Source organism: Eriocheir sinensis, chromosome 1 (assembly GCF_024679095.1).
Source record: "Eriocheir sinensis breed Jianghai 21 chromosome 1, ASM2467909v1, whole genome shotgun sequence".
Lineage (NCBI taxonomy): Eukaryota > Metazoa > Arthropoda > Malacostraca > Decapoda > Varunidae > Eriocheir > Eriocheir sinensis.
The window spans coordinates 37,210,021-37,228,532 of NC_066509.1; the positions used below are offsets into that span (position 1 = coordinate 37,210,021).

At 45.7% G+C, this 18,512-nt stretch overlaps 1 protein-coding gene across 1 annotated transcript; it reads right to left on the bottom strand.

Moving 5' to 3' along the window:
- Positions 1–476: 476 nt before the first annotated feature.
- LOC126996420 (retinol dehydrogenase 11-like) lies at positions 477–18,048 on the bottom strand. The gene is made up of 8 exons (XM_050856834.1): positions 17,770–18,048; positions 11,668–11,760; positions 8,793–8,917; positions 5,520–5,634; positions 3,203–3,394; positions 2,951–3,081; positions 837–926; positions 477–629 (listed from the first exon to the last, which is right to left on the bottom strand). Exons 1-8 carry the CDS (start codon positions 17,918–17,920, stop codon positions 525–527), a joined length of 1,002 nt encoding a protein of 333 aa, XP_050712791.1. The 5' UTR covers positions 17,921–18,048; the 3' UTR covers positions 477–524.
- Positions 18,049–18,512: the final 464 nt, after the last annotated feature.

The window sequence follows — 18,512 nt, forward strand, 5'->3', positions numbered from 1 at the left end:
GGTCGCGGGTTCGATCCTCGGTAAAAACCCTTTCCGGGTCTGGATCAATTTTCGTGTGTTTCGTGACACTAAAATGTCGTGTGGAGGTATGGTAAAGTGGGATTTAGTGACGTTACAATACGAACGTGCCATGTATAAATTATGAATGTTATTAATTTGATTACTATACACTATTACCAAGCAACGGACTGTTTCCAGTAACGGACTCACTGATTCCCCATTTAGCCCTTTAAATCGAGGGTCGCCAAGGCAGAAATGCAAAGGCTCGATGGCCGCATGATTTGAACTCAGTTGCATAGACCGCCTAGCTTGAACCATACGGTTATGTGGTCTGAATATCTATGTAAAACTCTCTCTCTCTCTCTCTCTCTCTCTCTCTCTCTCTCTCTCTCTCTCTCTCTCTCTCTCTCTCTCTCTCTCTCTCTCTCTCTCTCTCTCTCTCTCTCTCTCTCTCTCTCTCTCTCTCTCTCTCTCTCTCTCTCTCTCTCTCTCTCTCTCTCTCTCTCTCTCTCTCTCTCTCTCTCTCAGTAGAATATCTCGCTGGGCAGGAGTTGGACGTCCGCCTCGCTAATTTTCCACAGTGACCTGGCGAGGATCGGGTCTCGCGCGAGCTGCGAGGTGGGCGCCTCCTGCAGGGACAGCAAGGGGAAGGCACTGGCATGAACTCGTGTCGCGTAAGCATCATGTTTTTATTTCAATGTGACTTCTCGAAAAAAAAAAATAATAATCAAAGCATTTTTTTCCTCATGAGGATCAATTCTGTGGTTTTCAAATTGTATGTCAGTCTGGCAGTCTTGGTGTGTGTGTGTGTGTGTGTGCGCGTGTGTGTGTCTCACCTTACACTCACTGAAGTACTTCCCCGATATGCCTTCCAGCTCTTCCGACACAGCCAAATGAATTGTCGTCTGGGCTCCGAGTTGACTGTCCTGGAACAAGGCGAAGGAGAGGAGGGTAAGAGGAGGGATGCAGGAGGATAGAACTGAAGGACAAGGTAAAGGTAAAGTTGGGGGCATACGCTGTAGGAGCGCGTGGCCTTGGTGCTCATCTCCGTAACATTGGCCCTTTAGCCTGTGGTGGGAGGGAGCCCATTACCCCAGTGTGACATCCGGGTTACCACAGTTTACCTTCCCCAGGTTTCCCCAGGTACCCATTTCTCGACCAGCCCGAGAGGGAGGATGAACAGCTGGGTGAGCTGCAGGCCGACTGCCCGGGCCGGGATTCGAACCCGGGCCCGCGGAGTAGAAGCCAGACACGCTGACCACTAGACCATGGAAGGACAAGCTACTGAGAAAATGGGGAAGGAAACTAAATAGGATAAAGAATAAAGTGGATTGTAGAAATGAAGAGTTAATTAGAGAACATACTCATTTCCATGATGTTAACCCATATTCTTCCATCACAACACTCAGAAGAAACTACCAAGTGAAATGTGCCTCGCTTTCGTTACGCAATATTAAACAATCCCATCGTGTACTTCACTTCCGATAAACAATTTACTAAAGGTCTTATTCTTCAACATTTCGGAACCCAAGCACACATATTTGACAAGTAAAGGCTTTCGTAGTACTTTTGGGCATTTCCAGTAGTAGTAGTTTTATGACTCTTCTGGTAGTTTCATCATTCCTTTGTGCCATGAACCTACAAAAACAAGCATTAGAACGCGACTGACCTCCTTTTTCAACCTTCAGCAACAGTTGATGTGAGAGGCGGAAGTGTCTGAGAATACCGACCTTAAACCCTTTAACTATAAGGCAAATATCCCCATACAGGCAATACCCGCTATTGGGCAGTGTTGTGTTCCGATGAAAGGGTCCAAAAACGGGGCCTGGCTGTACAGTGATTACGGTGAGTGAAAATATACCTAAGGCTCCATATTTTTTTTTTCATTGATATAACTTCTGCTGATGATATACCCTTTTACTATTACCTCTGATTTATTATTATTATTATTATTAGAATTATTATTATTATTGTTATCGTTATCATTATTATCACCATTATTACTATTATGAGACGAAGGAGCGCGAATACGGGGGTCCTCCTGCGCATATGGTACGTCCAATATCTTTGAAATTTTAGTATGTTATTTGTAGGTGCAAAGGTATGATATTCTGTGAGTTTCATTAATTTGGGTGAAGTTTAGGAGAGACTCATACAAAGCGTATTTTCCTTTTTTTTCATTTTACACTTTATTTTTCTGTTAATCGCTTTGAAAAAATACCATAGAAACTTTGATTACCTCGATGCTGAAGACGATGATCTATGTAGAGACTGAACGGTCAAGTCACGAGTTCAATGACGACAAAGCCTCTTTCTGGGCAGTCGCGGATTCATTGTTTGTTTTCATAAGAAGTGAGAAAGGAGAGCAGATCTTGTTACAACATTCTCTCTCTCTCTCTCTCTCTCTCTCTCTCTCTCTCTCTCTCTCTCTTTTTTTTTTTTTTTTACGTCGTTGCCTGTTGCGCCGGTAGGCATCTTCCTGGTGGGGCCTGATGGTCGGCCCAAGGCTTCTTCCAGGTGGGGCCTGATGGTCGGCCCAGCCCGTTCTGGCGCAGGCGAGTGTTTATAGTGGCGCCATCTTGCATTGGCTCATGCTGCCCCCCGGAACTCGTTCTTGATTCGCTTGGACGGCTTCCTCTAGAGTCCGGGTTGATGGGTGGTCTTCAGGACAGCATGTGGGTAGTTTTAAGCCACTCGGCGGTGACTGAAAAATCCGAGTGGTAGCGTGGGGATTCGAACCTGCGTCGTCCATCACGCGGTGAATGTGGGCCCAGTACGCTACCAGTTCGGCCACCGCCTACCCGTATCTATCTATATATCTCTATTTATCTATGTCTATCTGTCTATTTATCTATCTATCTATCTACTGAGCTATCTATCTATCTAACTATCTGTCAATCCATATCTATAGCCATCTATCTCTTCTGCTACTTATAATAATTTTCCTTACCTTCCCGAATAAGTAAATCATGATGTCGCCGATCTGCAGAAAGATCCATCGCCACCACGTCGCCGCATTCTCCCTGCGAGCAATGATCTCTGTGCTGACGGCCCCGGGGTGGAGGGCGTTGGCTGTCACCCCTGGGAGAGAGAGAGAGAGAGAGAGAGAGAGAGAGACGTTATCTCTGGTTACACAAGATTCTGTCATGCACCGGAGAAACACTTGATTAGCAACCGCGACGACTTTCTCGCCGGCTTTTACCTGAGCCACGGAGTTTGTTGGCAAGCTCGATGGTGAAGAGGATGTTGCACAGTTTGCTCTGCCCGTACGCCGTCATTGTGCCATAGTTCATTTTCTCGAAGTTGAGGTCCTTCATATCGATGCTGAGCGCGAGGAAGTGGGCGACCGAGGACACGTTGATTATCCGGCTTGGTGCACTCTGCCTGAGCCGCTCTAGGGAAAAAGACAGTGGCCACAGATAAAACATACGAAGATGTTGTTGAGGTTGCCGACTCCCTAAACCTACTCTTTCTTCCGGGTTTTTTATTCTATAGGCAGATGGATGTTCGTCATTTGGGTAACTGCAGATGGGAGACAAAAATATGGAGAAGAATTTGGTTTTGAAGCAAAAGACGCAACAAAGACAGCGGCCAGAGTTAAGATATACGAAGACACTGCAATATGATGAGGTTGTCGACTTCCTAAACCTACCCTTTCCTACGTTTTTTTTATTCTATAGGTAGATGAGAGTATGCCGTTGGGTAACTAAAGATGGAAAAAAATAGGGAGAAGAATTTAAATATGGGACACGAGACGCAAAGAAGACCGTGGCCACAGTTAATTAAGACAAACGTGAACACTGCAATATAATGAGGTTGCCGGCTTCCTCCATCTACCCTTTCCTACTATTGATTCTATAGGCATATGACTGTAGGTCAGAAAGAAGATAATAATATGGAGAAGAATATAGATACGGAGCGCGAGACGCAACAAAGACAATGGCCAGAGTTAAGAATTGTGTACACACTGCAATATAATGAGGTTGTCGGGTTAGTAAATCTACTCATAAATACCGGTCTTTGATTTTATTGGCAGATGATTGTAAGCCATTTGGGTAACTAAATATAATTAGCATATGCCCGGGGACGTGTCTCTTCACTCATTCGCCGCCTCCACTCCCGACGGTCTTTCAGAGGAAGCTCCCACGCAGCTGCCTTATCCCTATATGCAAAAAATTGGAAATGCAACAGAACCTTAAGATTGGAATTGAACAAAACCTAAAATTGGAAACACAACAGAACCTAAATATTAAAACACAACAAATCCTAAAAATTGGAAACACAACAAATCCTAAAAATTGGAGATGCAACAAAACCTAAAAGTTGGAAAAAAAATGGAAATGCAAAAAAAGCAAAAAAATGGATATGCAACAAAAAAAATTGTAAATGGAAAAAAAAAAAACTAAAAATTGGAAATGCAACAAAACCTGAAAACTGGAAATGCAACAAAACCTAAAAATTGGAAATGCAACAAAACCTAAAAATTGGAAAAGAAACAAAACCTGAAAATTGGAAATGCAACAAAACCTAAAAATTGGAAATGCAACAAAACCTAAAAATTGGAAATGCAACAAAACCTAGAAATTGGAAATGCAACAAAACCTGAAAATTGGAAATGCAACAAAACCTAAAAATTGGAAATTCAACAAAACCTAAAAATTGGAAATGCAACAAAACCTAGAAATTGGAAATGCAACAAAACCTAAAAATTGGAAATTCAACAAAACCTAAAAATTGGAAATTCAACAAAACCTAAAAATTGGAAATGCAACAAAACCTAAAAATTGGAAATTCAACAAAACCTAAAAATTGGAAATTCAACAAAACCTAAAAACTGGAAATGCAGCAAAACCTGAAAACTGAACCACAGCAAAACCTAAAAATTGGAAATGCAACAAATCATGGGAAAGGTCAGTGGTGAAGTTACTGGAGGGTACAGAGCCACAGAATAGGAGTCTGATCAACTTCACCAAAGGCGCCATGTTGTTTCCAAAAAAGCCGCGCGAAACTCAAACTGATTATGTTACAATAGTGTTTTATTGTGCTCTGGGTATCGTCAGGGTCTCGCAGAAGTACAAGTACCGAGAGCACAAAAAGAACTCTTGTATCAGCATCAGCATTTCAGTTCTTTTGGTAGCAATGTAGGGCCTGTGGTGGAGGTGCCCAAACTCTCCTGTTCTTTGGCTTCGAGGGGATGGTAAGAAGCCCCTGAAGACATATGCATTTAGTTCCCCAACACTCTGCTAAAGTCTGCTTATAAAAGTGAAGACACCTGTGCATTGTTTTAAATATATGGAATGGTGAATGAATACGTATACTAGACGGCATTGGTACACAAGTGAAATGAGTGAACTAGAGATGAAGGAAATTAAAATATGATAGATACTAGGAAACATAACAAAACAACAAAAACAACAATGACAACTGCAAAAAGAGAAGAGGGAGACGAGGAAGAAAAGGCGGTGAAGGAAAAGAAAAAGAACTGTCAAGAGGCGGCCGTTTGCGAGCGCGGGACTCACTCAGCAGCAGGTTGGTGAGGAGGAAGTGGCCGTAGTGATTGGTAGCCATGGTGAGCTCCAAACCGTCCCGCGTCACCTCCCTCACGTCCTTACCGGCGGTGCCCGCGTTGTTCACCTGCAAGGGTTGGTAAGAGAAACGAGTGCACGAAGGACGGGGAAGAGAGTGAGGGGCAATAGGGAGACACTAAGGGACTGAGGGTAAATATGGAAGATGGCAAGGGATGACCCGGATGAGGATATTGAATGAGGGGCAAGAGACTAAGGGACTGAGGGTAAATATGGAAGATGGCAAGGGATGACCCGGATGAGGATATTGAATGAGGGGCAAGAGAGAGGGGTACAAAAGGAGTGAGAGGCAAGAGACTAAGGGACTGAGGGTAAATATGGAAGATGGGGGTACAGCATGAGGGGCAAGAGAGAGGGGAATGATAGACGGGGAATGGTGAATCTGCCTTAGGTACTTTAAGTTTGTTGGGTATTGTTAAGTTTCTTCAGCTTGATAATTATTTCCGCTGCTTTTTCACCGCTAAAGAAATTTTTAAAGTTTTCTGCTAGACTCTTGCTTAATGAGAATCCACTCCCATCTCCCTTCCTATCTACAAGATCTTTGATACGTCCGTCAGGCAGTGCTATAAATCTCTCGCCAGTCCCCCTAAACTTGCTATGATCCATGACGTCCCACCTAATGTCTTCCAGTTCTTCCAGCAAGACAACCAAGCTGCTCCCGCTTGTTGAACTCCTAACATTGTACGTTGTCAGGGTCAGATTCCAATGGCGGGCTGGCTGTATGTATTCAAAAGATTGTTCGCACCCCTTTCGCTGGAGCAGGTCTGAGGACCCCGCCGTGGCCAGTTGTCCCACCACTTTCGGGGACTGGGGGCTGTGCTTAAGAGCTGCATGTCACTGTTGAGAAGGGGTGGCCAAAAAAGTCAGGATGGCCATGGCACATCTTTTGCCAATATGGGAGCCTAAAAACATCATACTAAGAAAAATGAATATATTATTGTTGTTGTTGTTTTTCAGTTAAAAAAGTTACCCTGTATAAATGCAGTATGCACTGGGCTCGTTATGGGGCCTTCAACTATATTCCCGCTTGGGGTACCCAGACTAGAGCCGGCACTGATGTCATGTGAGGGGGTGAATGACGACTAAATGAGAGTGAAAAGGACCTCTTCCTTACCCTGCTTACTCTGTCAAACTGTTATCTCCGTTGAGCTCCTCCGATCACAATCTTATTTCTGTATCCTGTCCTATCGCTCCTGCTGTACACCCTCTGGACCCACCGAAGAGGCGATGCTTCTGGCATTTTGCTTCAGCTCGGTGGGACGACCTGAGGATGTACTTTTCCGATTTCCCGTGGAATGATTACTGCTTCCAAGATAGAGACCCCTCTGTGTGTGCCCAGCGCATCACAGAGGTGCTTGTCTTTGGAATGGAGGCATACATTCCACGTACTTTCTCTACTCCTCACGCTAAAAAGCCTTGGTTTAATCATGCTTGTTCTCGTGCTGTCAAAGATAGAGAGGCAGCTCACAAAAGATACCAGAGCCTTCGAACTCCCGCTAACCATGATCTTTACATTTCCGCCCGGAATCGTGCCAAATCTATTCTTCGATTTACCAAGAACTCCTTTATCCACAGCAAATGTCAACACCTTGCTTTCTCTAATTCTTCTAGAGACTTCTGGCACTTAGCCAAAAATATCTCCTCCAATTTCACTTCTTCCTCTTTCCCGCCTCTTCCCCAGACGGCAGAACTGCCGTCTCATCTATCTCTAAGGTTGAACTCTTTCTGGGCATATTTCTTCTACTTATCCCCCCTCTGACTCCTTTATGCCTGTTATTAAGATTCTTAAGAATGATGTTTTCTATGCCCTCTCTGGCCTCAACTCTCAGAAGGCTTATGGACCTGATGGAGTGCCTCCTATTGTCCTTAAAAACTGTACTTCTGTGATGACACCCTGCCTGGTCAAACTCTTTCGCCTCTCCCTATCAACATCTATCTTTCCTTCCTGCTGGAAGTATGCCTTCGTACAGCCTCTGCCTAAGAAGGGTGACCGTTCCAATCCCTCAAACTACCGCCCTATAGCTTTACTTTCCTGTCTATCTAAAGCTTTTGAATCAATCCTTAACCGGAAGATTCAAAAGCACCTTTCCACTTCTAATCTTCTATCTGATCGCCAATATGGGTTCCGCAAGGGGCGTTCTACTGGCGATCTTCTTGCTCTCTTAACTGATTCTTGGTCATCCTCTCTTAGCCGTTTCGGTGAAACTTTCTTAGTTGCACTAGACATATCGAAAGCCTTTGATAGAGTCTGGCACAAGTCTTTGCTTTATAAACTGCCCTCTTTCGGATTCTATTCCTCTCTCTGTTCCTTTATCTCCAGTTTCCTTTCCGGCCGTTCTATCTCTGCGGTGGTAGACGGTCACTGTTCTTCCCCTAAACCTATCAACAGTGGCGTTCCCAGGGCTCTGTCCTATCACCCACTCTCTTCCTGTTATTCATCAATGATCTTCTTTCCATAACAAACAGTCCTATCCACTCATACGCTGATGACTCCACTCTGCATTATTCAACTTCTTTCAACAGAAGACCCTCTCAACAGGAATTACATGACTCCAGGCTGGAGGCTGCAGAACGCTTAACCTCAGACCTTACTATCATTTCCGATTGGGGTAAAAGGAACCTTGTGTCCTTCAATGCCTCAAAAACTCAATTTCTCCACCTATCGACTCGACACAATCTTCCAAACACCTGTCCCCTATTCTTCGACAACACTCAGCTGTCACCATCTTCAACATTAAACATCCTCGGTCTATCCTTAACTCAAAATCTTAGCTGGAAACTTCACATCTCCTCTCTCACTAAATCAGCTTCCTCGAGGTTGGGCGTTCTGTATCGTCTCCGCCAGTTCTTCTCCCTCGCACAGTTGCTATCCATATACAGGGGCCTTGTCCGCCCTCGTATGGAGTATGCATCTCACGTGTGGGGTGGCTCTATTCACACAGCTCTCTTGGACAGAGTCTAAGGCTCTTCGTCTCATCAGCTCTCCTCCTCTTACTGATAGTCTTCATCAAATAGAGACTCACACACACACACACTTGGGGAAAGACATTGATGACTCCGATTTTCATGCACACCATATTCCTGAAACCTTTTTTTTTCTGATAATCTTATTTTCTATGTGAGCATTTATCAGTTATGTTGCTCGGGGAGGTGTTCATCAATAACAGGCTGCGTGTTGATTATTGAAACTGCATGGAATAGACTCACCAGTATGTGTATGGCGCCCTCCGTCCTCAACACCTCCTTGGCGAAGTGCCTGACGGAGGCGAGGTCGGCGGTGTCCAGCACGCGCACCACCACCTCCTTGTTGCCCGTCTCAGAGATGATGTGCTCTGCGGGGAAGATAGAACCTGCTGGATAAAAGGGCGCGCGCGCGCACACACACACACACACACACACACACACACACACACACACACACACACACAGGCAGACATCTCGTATCTCTCTCTTTGGTATAGTTTAAGTTCTTCTTTTGGGGATATTTTTTCAAGTTAATATGCCTCTGTTTCCTGAACGTATCAAGTCTCGTCGCTGCCAGTATTCGTGAACTGGATTTTTATTGATGGGGTTCGAGGAGTGGGATGTGAAGGGAATAGGTGTGGATGGTAGGGTCACTCTAATATTAATGACCTTCCATGAGCTAGTCGGCCCCAAAGAAGTTGTGCCCTACGTATTTCCAGGTACAGAATACCAGCCGAACAGATAATGCCGAATGTCGAACTCGTTGGGCTGAGTACTCATGAGTTTGTGCACGAACCCAGCCTTCCAGGAACACAAGCACTCCTGGCTGCTGTTTCGCTGGTGGCAACAACTGTATTACCCGACTACTGACCCAACGGATGTCCCAGGTAGGTACTGACGAAACAACCCCGTCCTGTATGAGAACGTTCTCTTTGAGCTCTGTAACACTTCAGGGAAGCAGCCTCGTTTATGCCAACAACACTATGATCCCCGCATGTGTAGTAATAGGTTTTCCGTGTTAATCTTGAAAGCACTGCATGAACTAGTAATTAAAAGTAGGGTGAGGATCAAGAATTCAAGATCCACTTTTTTTGAGGCATGTTCTATACAGGAAGGCATTAAGAGTTTTGGGAGCTTTATATATCTTTTAATGTTAATGCATAGTCATATATCACGGCAGCCTCCGTGCTTTAGTGGCTGACGTGCCTAGATACGAATCCGCGGGCCTGGGTTCGAATCCCGACCCGGGAAGTCGGCGTGCAGCTCACCCAGCTGTTCATTCCCCCTTTCGTGCTTGTTCAAAATGGGTACCTGGGGAAACCTGGTGAAACCTGGGGTAGGTAAACTGTGGTAACCCGGATGTCACACTGGCCCTGTGTCCCGGGTTGATGGGCCCTTCCCACCACAGGCTAAAGGGCCAATGCGACGGAGATGAACACCGCACCCACGCGCAGCTATACCGTATGCCCCCAACTTTACCTTTACCTTTACAGACACTAGAAACATAATTCGCCTCCACCACTAACGGGCAAGGAGCGTCCACTAGGTCCCCCAAGAGATCCTACTAGCGCTATGGGCAGCACATTTAGAAATATTTTCATCAAGTCCTCATCCTGACAGACTGGCGTGGTCCATAATGCTAGGGGATTGTTGATCCATAGGAAACAACAGTATTGTCACTGCCTGTGCAGAGAGGAGAGCAGACATTCTGATGTTAGTCACTTGCGATTCCTGTCTTGCTATATAGCTGTGAAGGTGAAGAATAAATACCGCCATTAAGACAGATTAATGCCCTCAGTAATGAATGACTTTGCAGAATCAGGAGTTTGACTGAGGCGTCCGCGTGTTCCAACAGGATGTTTTTCTGTGATGCTTAATCAGAACCTAATGACTGCACCCAAGACGCCGACTCAGGCTACATCAAACAGATTTTCCAATTTGATCATGTATATTTTATTTTCCACGTAATATACACCATTGACTTCCATTTTTTATACGCTAATATTTAAGTTACGGATTCTTTTATTCTCGCAAGTTAGTGTGACAACTATATTAATTAGTGCGTAATACTGTTTGCTAAAATGTTGGTCGGTATATAACTTGACACAGCTGAGCATCAACCATCCCATCATAATATATTTACAAACAAATGTCCCTCGTGAGGCCGCTGGTGTTATTCTGCGGCGTATTTCAAAACTGATTACAACTTTACATGAAGAAAATGACTTAGAATCGGTCATATTTTTTTAATAATATTCGTGCCCTTGTATTTCATTGTTATCCACTATCAACACGGACTCAAGCTGAACACTCTATGTATACACCAGTCACCAGTCATCTTTTCATCGCTGCTGTTTAACACAAGGAAACTATTATGGGCCGTAATTTTAAACATTTCGACGCCCAAGTACACGTATTTGATAAGGCTTTCGTAGGAGTTTAGGGTAGGCGGTGGCTGAGTGGTTAGCGTGCTGGGCTAGCATTCATCAAGCCATGGACAACGTCGATTCGAATCCCCACGCTGGGATTTTTCAGTCACCGCCAAGTAGCCTAAGACTACCCACATGCTGTCCAGCCACAACGGACTGGGCCGACCATCAGGACCCACCAGTGAGAAAGCCTAACGGCGCAATAGGCTGCAAAGTTATAAAAAATATAAAAAAATCGGATGTCGAAGAAGTTCCCGCTTACATACTGTGTAGCGAGCACTGAATAATGACCCGTGGGAAGGGTCGGAAGGTGAAGAGGCCGCTGCTCCAGTCAAGTTCTAATGCGAACTCGGCCGCAAAGTCATGACACAGCGTGTGTCTGCTGCGAGAGATTTCAAGATATTATCGATGAGGCAACCTAGAGCTAGGAGTGACATTTGTGGCAAGAACTTCTATAAATGGGATTCAGAATACAAGAACTGTGTGGTTCAGGCAAGGTTAAACATTGAAATGGTTGCAGAGACAGGAGACGTTATACAAGAATATTACCCGTGCAGCCTTGCCCAAGTCATTATATGCAAAAGAAATGCTCTCCTTGCAGCAGTGCGCTTCTACATCCAGCAACCTACGTACAGTGGAAGTGACTCTTAGAGACTCAAGAGACAGTGCAGGAGAGCGCTTTGCCTTACCGGCCACCGCCAGCGCCTTGGTTCGGTTCCTGCATGCAAGGATCACCCGGGCGCCGCGCCTCGCTAGGTCTTTGGCTGTCTCCTTCCCGATTCCTGTGAAGGGGAAGAAATAGATGGGTCAGTAAATTCACATGTTGGAAAGAAAAATAGTTAAGATCTGGAATAGGGTGTGCATTGTGGGTTACGAGGGCGACGTGAAGGGCGCGCCCGATCCTGTCTTTTGGTGTTAAGTAGGAGTTTTATGACAACGCATCAACTTCTGCAGCATAGCCCGACGCACCGTAAGAGTATACAAATGTTTTCCAGTTTGTTAAAGTACACTGTTGAGATTCATTACGACAGATCAATCTTATTACGTAAAATATTATTGTGGGTGTTGTCTCATTGTCGATTGTTGTTATCTCTTGTCATGAGCGGCAGTTTCACTCGAGTTCGCCGTGTGTTTGGGCCTTCAGCACAACCTGGTTAGGGTCGTGCAGTTAACCAGGGAAGGGGTTGTAGGCAACCACTTCGCCTCACTTCTGCTGCTGCCTCATGCGAGGCCTTCTCCACCCAAGTCGACTTGGTTCCACCAGTCAGTCACACAGAGCTAGTTGCTGGGGACAAGGGCGTGCAGCGCGCTGGGCGGATACAGTGCATCCCACACCTCAGTGACGCTCAGCAAGGGCTTGCCAAGCTCCGCTCCGACAGATTACTTCTCCGCTGCCTCGCTGACCGGGAAGCTTCAGCCAGGCGGCGGTGAGATAGCAAAACCGCCAACTCTGCCTTCTGTGGGACGGGTCATGGAGTACGACGCCGCCGCCACCGAGACCTGGGAGTCCTCAGAGTATGACTACCACTGCAATGTCACCGCGCCCTGGGAAGACGAATATGAAAGCCCTATAATAACAGCGTTCAGTGTGCTGCAGTACTTGGCGCTGGCCCTTGGGCTGCTGGCCAACACCCTCCTGCTGGTGCTGTTCGCTGCATCTCCCCGCCAGCGCACCGTGTCCAGCATGTTCCTGCTGCAGAGAGCCGTGGCCGAGACGCTCGGTTTCATCGTGACGGCGGTCGGTATTGTTATCTCGTCCAGCGACCTCAGCGGCTGCCTTAGGATTTACCTCATATTTCTCTGCATACTTAATCTACTATGAAGAGGAACCAGTCTGTTTTTATGGCTTATTTGAACACTATACTAGGATCTTACAGCTTACAATCAACGCTTTCACTCGGCTAGTCGTGCCGCTGGTGGTGCTGTGGGTGTTCGTGAGTTTGGCCCTGCCGCCCCGCCCCGCCGTGCCCAAGCGGGAAGAGGGACAGGAAGGCCTCAACCGCCGCCTGCTGCTGAGCCTCGCCGCCACCTTCACCGTGCTGCACGGAGTGTACTGGGCCATCGTTATATTGAATGATGCACGTCTAATAGTAAGCAGCGTGCTTTATAATCTTTACTTGCTTCCTTTCGTCGAAGAAATCATGAGCCCCATCCTGGTCATCTGTCTGTCCGAGGGGCTGCGGCAGAAGGTGGCTGGGTGGCTTGCCTGCTGCTCTGCCCGCCGCTCTGACTCCCTGCCGCTGCAGCAGCTGTGAGTGTCCTGCAGGGCGAGGGGACAGTCGACACCAAGATCTAAATTTAGACCTTGGTCGACGTTACCACTACTCACTACGTTCCGCTCCCCTCGCTCCCTGCACGCCCGCCAAGGAAGCGCCGGGACTTGTGTTACGCAACAAGTCCCTGGGCGCCAGCAAGACTATTTCGTTGCTCCCCGCCTCCCTCCCTCCCTCCCTCCAAGCTTTAAAAACTTCGGAGCCTGAGTACATCTATTTCGTAAGGCTCTAATGGAAGTTGTCGGGGTTTCCATTGGTGGTTTCATGACCTTGCGGTAGTTTTGCAAAGCTTCCTCGCTGTGAACGGGAAAAACACTCCTGACAACCCGACGTAGCTCCTCTCTGGCCTTAAAAGAATAGTCGTAACATGAACCCGAAGCGTTTGATAATGCCAGTCTTTGTCTCTCGACGGCCACTGGCAAGGGTACGCGGCGGGAAGAGAGCACCAAAAGGCAGCTGAACTCGTATACGTTCTTCTGTTCATTTCTCTGCGTGTTCTTCCCGCCCAAACTATTCATTTCCCTGTACGTTCTTAACTGTACGTTCTTTTGTTCACTTCTCTGCGTATTCTTCCCGCCCAAAACTCTTAATTTCTCTGTACGTTCTGTCCTGTAGGTTACGTTCTTCTATCCACTTCTCTGCATGTTCTTCCCGTGAGCGTCATGGTTGGGTTGTAAGGACCTGTCGGTAAGGTGTTGTTGTACCGTGCTTACGACTGTGACTAAAAACCTGAATAAACACACACAGTATACTAGCCTGTTTTTTCTTTATCCCAAATGAAGTACGTTAATTCGCGCCCAAGGTCTCTCTCTCTCTCTCTCTCTCTCTCTCTCTCTCTCTCTCTCTCTCTCTCTCTCTCTCTCTCTCTCTCTGTCTGTCTGTCTGTCTGTCTGTCTGTCTGTCTGTCTGTCTCTCTCTCTCTCTCTCTCTCTCTCTCTCTCTCTCTCTCTCTCACACACACACACACACAATTAAGTTCCTTTCTCATTTAAGTAACTGTGTCTTAAGTTCTCGCTCAAGTTTATAGATCCACTCTTCTTCCACCGCTTTGCCACCGCACTCCACTTCCCGTTCCCTCATTGGACTCGAAGATTTCTTTATAAGTAGAAATTATAAGTGAACCGCTTCACCGCACCTCCACTACACTATACCTCGTCAAATAAGTGAACCACAACCACTTCACTACAGATACCATTTTTTCTGCCGCATCTCACAAGGGCGAGGAATTAAACAACTTTATGATATAGCTCACCAAACAAACTGTGGATCCCTGTGCAATAAGTGAGGCTGTTTTCTACTATCATATTACGAATCTTGTCATTTCCTTCACTGCTTAGTCATATGAATATTGTGCACGTGTTTCTTGTATTACTGCAAATCACACTATGTATCGCCTGGGGGTTGGGATGGCATGTTCCTCCCTTCTGCCCCTCCCTTGATGTGTACTTTTGCAACAATAAACCATGCCGCAGAATGCTTGGGTTACTAGTTGGGTTCAGTACACAAATATACGTTCTCCACTTATCATCAAGCCGTTGCCTCACATATCCTATTCTGGTAAACACACGAGGCCGCCATCATTCTCTACACATCTCCGTAACACGTTCGCTATTCCCACTACCTCCCTGCCTCACCGGATAATATTTATACCAACCCCAATCAATGTTTGACTCCACACGCCGCCTCTGTTCCGACCTTCCCCGTGTTGAGGAGGTCTACTAATAATAGTGGGCCCATATCCTCGAACATTTCGGCTCTTACACACAAACATTCGGTATGACTTTCGTAGAGGTTGTGGGTATTTCCATGTGTAGTTTCATGAGCTTATAGTGATAGTCTGACAAGGCTTCCGCACCATGAACGTGAAGAAACACTCATGAGAACCCGATTAATTTCCTTTGTAGTCTTTGAAAATATTTGTTGAGACCCGACAGCGTCTGAAGCATGGAGGTAGGATTAGGAGGAGGCGGCGCGCGGTGGGAAAAAGTGAAGTAGAGTCCGCCATCTTGGGACTGGCAAGAAGCAGGTGTCGGCCGCTCCCAGCCTCACCTAGGCTTAGCTTTGACCTGACTGCGCCCTACCTAGACCTCACTATAGACATGAATCACTGCATTCAGTCATTCGTCAAAGTCAATGGACTGTGTGTGGACGTGCCTCGCGGGACGTGTTGCATACGGCTGCAGCGCGAGGTTTGATAAGGAAAATACCCTACACTTACATTTCACAACTAAGTAATATTAGGTGTAATCTAAAACTAAACTGAGGTGAAGATAAACTACGCAGTAACTGATAAATGGAGTAAGATTTCATTATTAAACTACAGACTTCAGCCTACTGAGTGTGGTGTTACAGCTCCTTATTAGGTATTATGGAATGAAATCTTCTTAAAAGTAGTTGTCTTAGCAATGGTGAATATAGATAAAAAATAAACTTCTATCGTCAATATAGGTATTCCTTAACACTTATCATAAAATCTTAGTTATATGCGACAAGTGAAAGTTGATCCTTCACTCACTAGTTAAAGTAAAGGATAGATGAAACTTGGTATATCCTTCTGATGGTGTTATTGATATTTCTATCACTTCAGAAAAAAACTGTTCAGAGAGTGTCAAGCAACAATTTAGGGCAGGGGGCTATTAGCAAGTTAGTTATTTCAGTGGTGGCTTATTGCAACCAAAAAAACATATTCCCAACCATAACTAATCTCATGTATGACACAGACCCTCAGGAAAACCACCTGCGTCTGTTAGTTAAGGCAGTTGCCGAGACATATTTTCAGGTACGGCTTAAGTATGATGCTACACAGATAACTAATAAATTAGCAAGTAATGTTAAGGTAAGGAGCCGTCAGTTGTACACCAAACTTATTCATTTCAGTGGCCAATAAATACAAACCAAACCTACTTTTAATTTCTCTTGCTAAATTTAGGATGGATGATTTTATAATAGTGTACTTATAATTATGTACTTTACAATTAACTAATAAATCAGGTATTATTAGTTGTGCTATGAACATTTATTATCCACAAAAATATATAAAATCAGGGTTTAGGTTACTTGAAAAATGGTCGTTAATGCATGTACGGATATTTGTATTTCTAGTATGTAGCTCATCGCACTGAAAATACTCATTTTCGCGCATGAGTACTTGTTTTAATACAATTAAATATTAATTTGAAAAGTACTTGAAATAATAATAAAAATGTCTTAGTCTAAAAGCAAGAAAAAAAAGTTGTAGTACCTTAACAGATAGCGAAACATTTTGGTTAAAACATTTAATAAAGCTACTGATACTAAGAGTTGGCGCGGCCATCCTGCCAGTCCTGGGCGTTGGCCAGCGCGGCCAAACTGGCTTCACTTTCCTGGGACACCTCACCCAGCTCGCGCCGTCTCCTCCTAATCCTACCTCCATGGTCTGAAGATCCGGTACCTGGCCTGGCAAAAAACGCCCCTTTGAGCAACGCCACGTGATGAGGCGCCACCATCTGTCTTTGGAAGCGTCTGTCGCCCTTTTCCCGTCGACTTTTGCCGCAGCCACAGACGTCCTAACAAAGTGTTCCCGTATCCTGGTTGATCACTGCCGTTGGCTCTCCAAGATACCGCTCACCTTAGGCCCCGTTCACACTGTGCCGACTCGAGACCACGATAACCCAGCGACTTTTAGGCCCCCTTCACAGTGTGCCGAATCAGCATCCGGCGATCGTTTCTAGACCTCTTTCCGACCATGAGCGACCCTTCCACATCAACATTTCACACCCAAGACTCCGTATAACCCGAATCGCTGGGTTGTCGTGACCTTAAGTGTGAACGGGGCTTTATTCTGCAGGTGTCAATCTGGCCCTGCCCCACAAGATAACGCAAACATAAAGAAACATCTACAAAACTGCGTAAAACATAATACTGAATAGTCAGGCTAGCGCAAAGAAGATATACTCCCCCCGCAAACCAAGAAACACTGGACACGAATAAAACTGACAAAATACAGAATAGATCACGTTAGCGCAGAGAGGAAGTGTTCGTCACGCAAGCCAACAAACGCTGAGCACCTACAAAATCGTAAGACATTATATAAAAGCCATGTCAGCTCCGAGGAAATATTCATCACACAAAACCAACCAACACTGGACACGTATGAAACTAAGACATGATACAGAATAGCCATGTCAGCGCAGAAGGGGAAGCCACGCAAGCCGCACCAAACACTGGACACGTATGAAACTAAGACTGGTATTCTTAGACGCTTTTGACTCTCACAACGACTATTTCCAAAGGCCATAAAGGAGAGTAATCGGGTTCTAATGAGTGTTTCTTTAGGTTCACGGTAGAGAAGAAGATCCAAACTACCATCCAGGTCATAAAACTACCCCTGGAAATTACCCAAACTCTTACGAAAGCCTTGTCAAATTTATGTGCCTGGGAGCCATAATGTTTAAGAATACGACCCTAAGACATGATACAGAATAGCCATGTCAGCGCAGAAGGGGAAACCACGCAAGCCAACAAACCCTGGACACGTACCGGCCGAGGCTCCCGTCACAATGGCTGTCATACCGGCGAGGCTGCGTTTGGAGGTGCATCGACGCGCCGCACCTTCCAACACCATCCTCAGGACCATCTTCACCACCGCTACTATCCTCGTCAATACCATGGTGTTGAAGGAGAGCTCCATACCGTGTCAGGATGAGTGTTGAAGCATACGAGTGCACGGAAGGAGGTTTGGAAGGGAAGTAGAGGGAAGGTGTAAGGACTTGTAAATGGCAATCTTTAAAGGACGAAAACAATACGAGTGCCAGAGGGCGAGAGAGAACGTCTTTCCCTGTTTGTGTCTCAAGCCAATCTAAGCCAAGTGAAGGACGAGAGCTAATGATGATGAGAGAGAAGGGGGGGAAGGGGAATGACTCTTGACTGCCTCCTCTGACGCAATATATGAAGAAAAAAAATTGAGATAGGGGGGAGCGGGGGTGACTAGCGACTGCCTTCTCTGATGTAAAATAAAATATGAAAAAAAATAGTTCCTCATCGCCAGCGGCTTCATCATCGGCCACGTGTCACTTTCATGGCATTAGATATATACTTAGTAACAGTTATCTCCCCCGATTCGTCGAGTCGTTAAGTTAATCTCCTCAAGCCTTAGTACACCAGCTTTCTGCAGTATTATATGCAATGGGAAGTGGATGAAGGAGGAACCGCAAAGAGATCAAATGACGAGCTAGAGAAGGAAGGGAGAGAGGCTTTTGGGAGACAGTGAAAGAGAGAAAGAA

Bases quoted from the DNA above. Each gene is read 5' to 3' on its own strand.
- LOC126996420 (XM_050856834.1), bottom strand. From the start codon at position 17,920: ATGGAGCTCTCCTTCAACACCATGGTATTGACGAGGATAGTAGCGGTG. The intron at 11,761-17,769 runs GTACGTGTCCAG...TCCCCTTCACAG, and splicing joins TGTGACGGGAGCCTCGGCCG to GAATCGGGAAGGAGACAGCC. The intron at 927-2,950 runs GTAAGGAAAATT...GCCTTGTTCCAG, and splicing joins TGATTTACTTATTCGGGAAG to GACAGTCAACTCGGAGCCCA.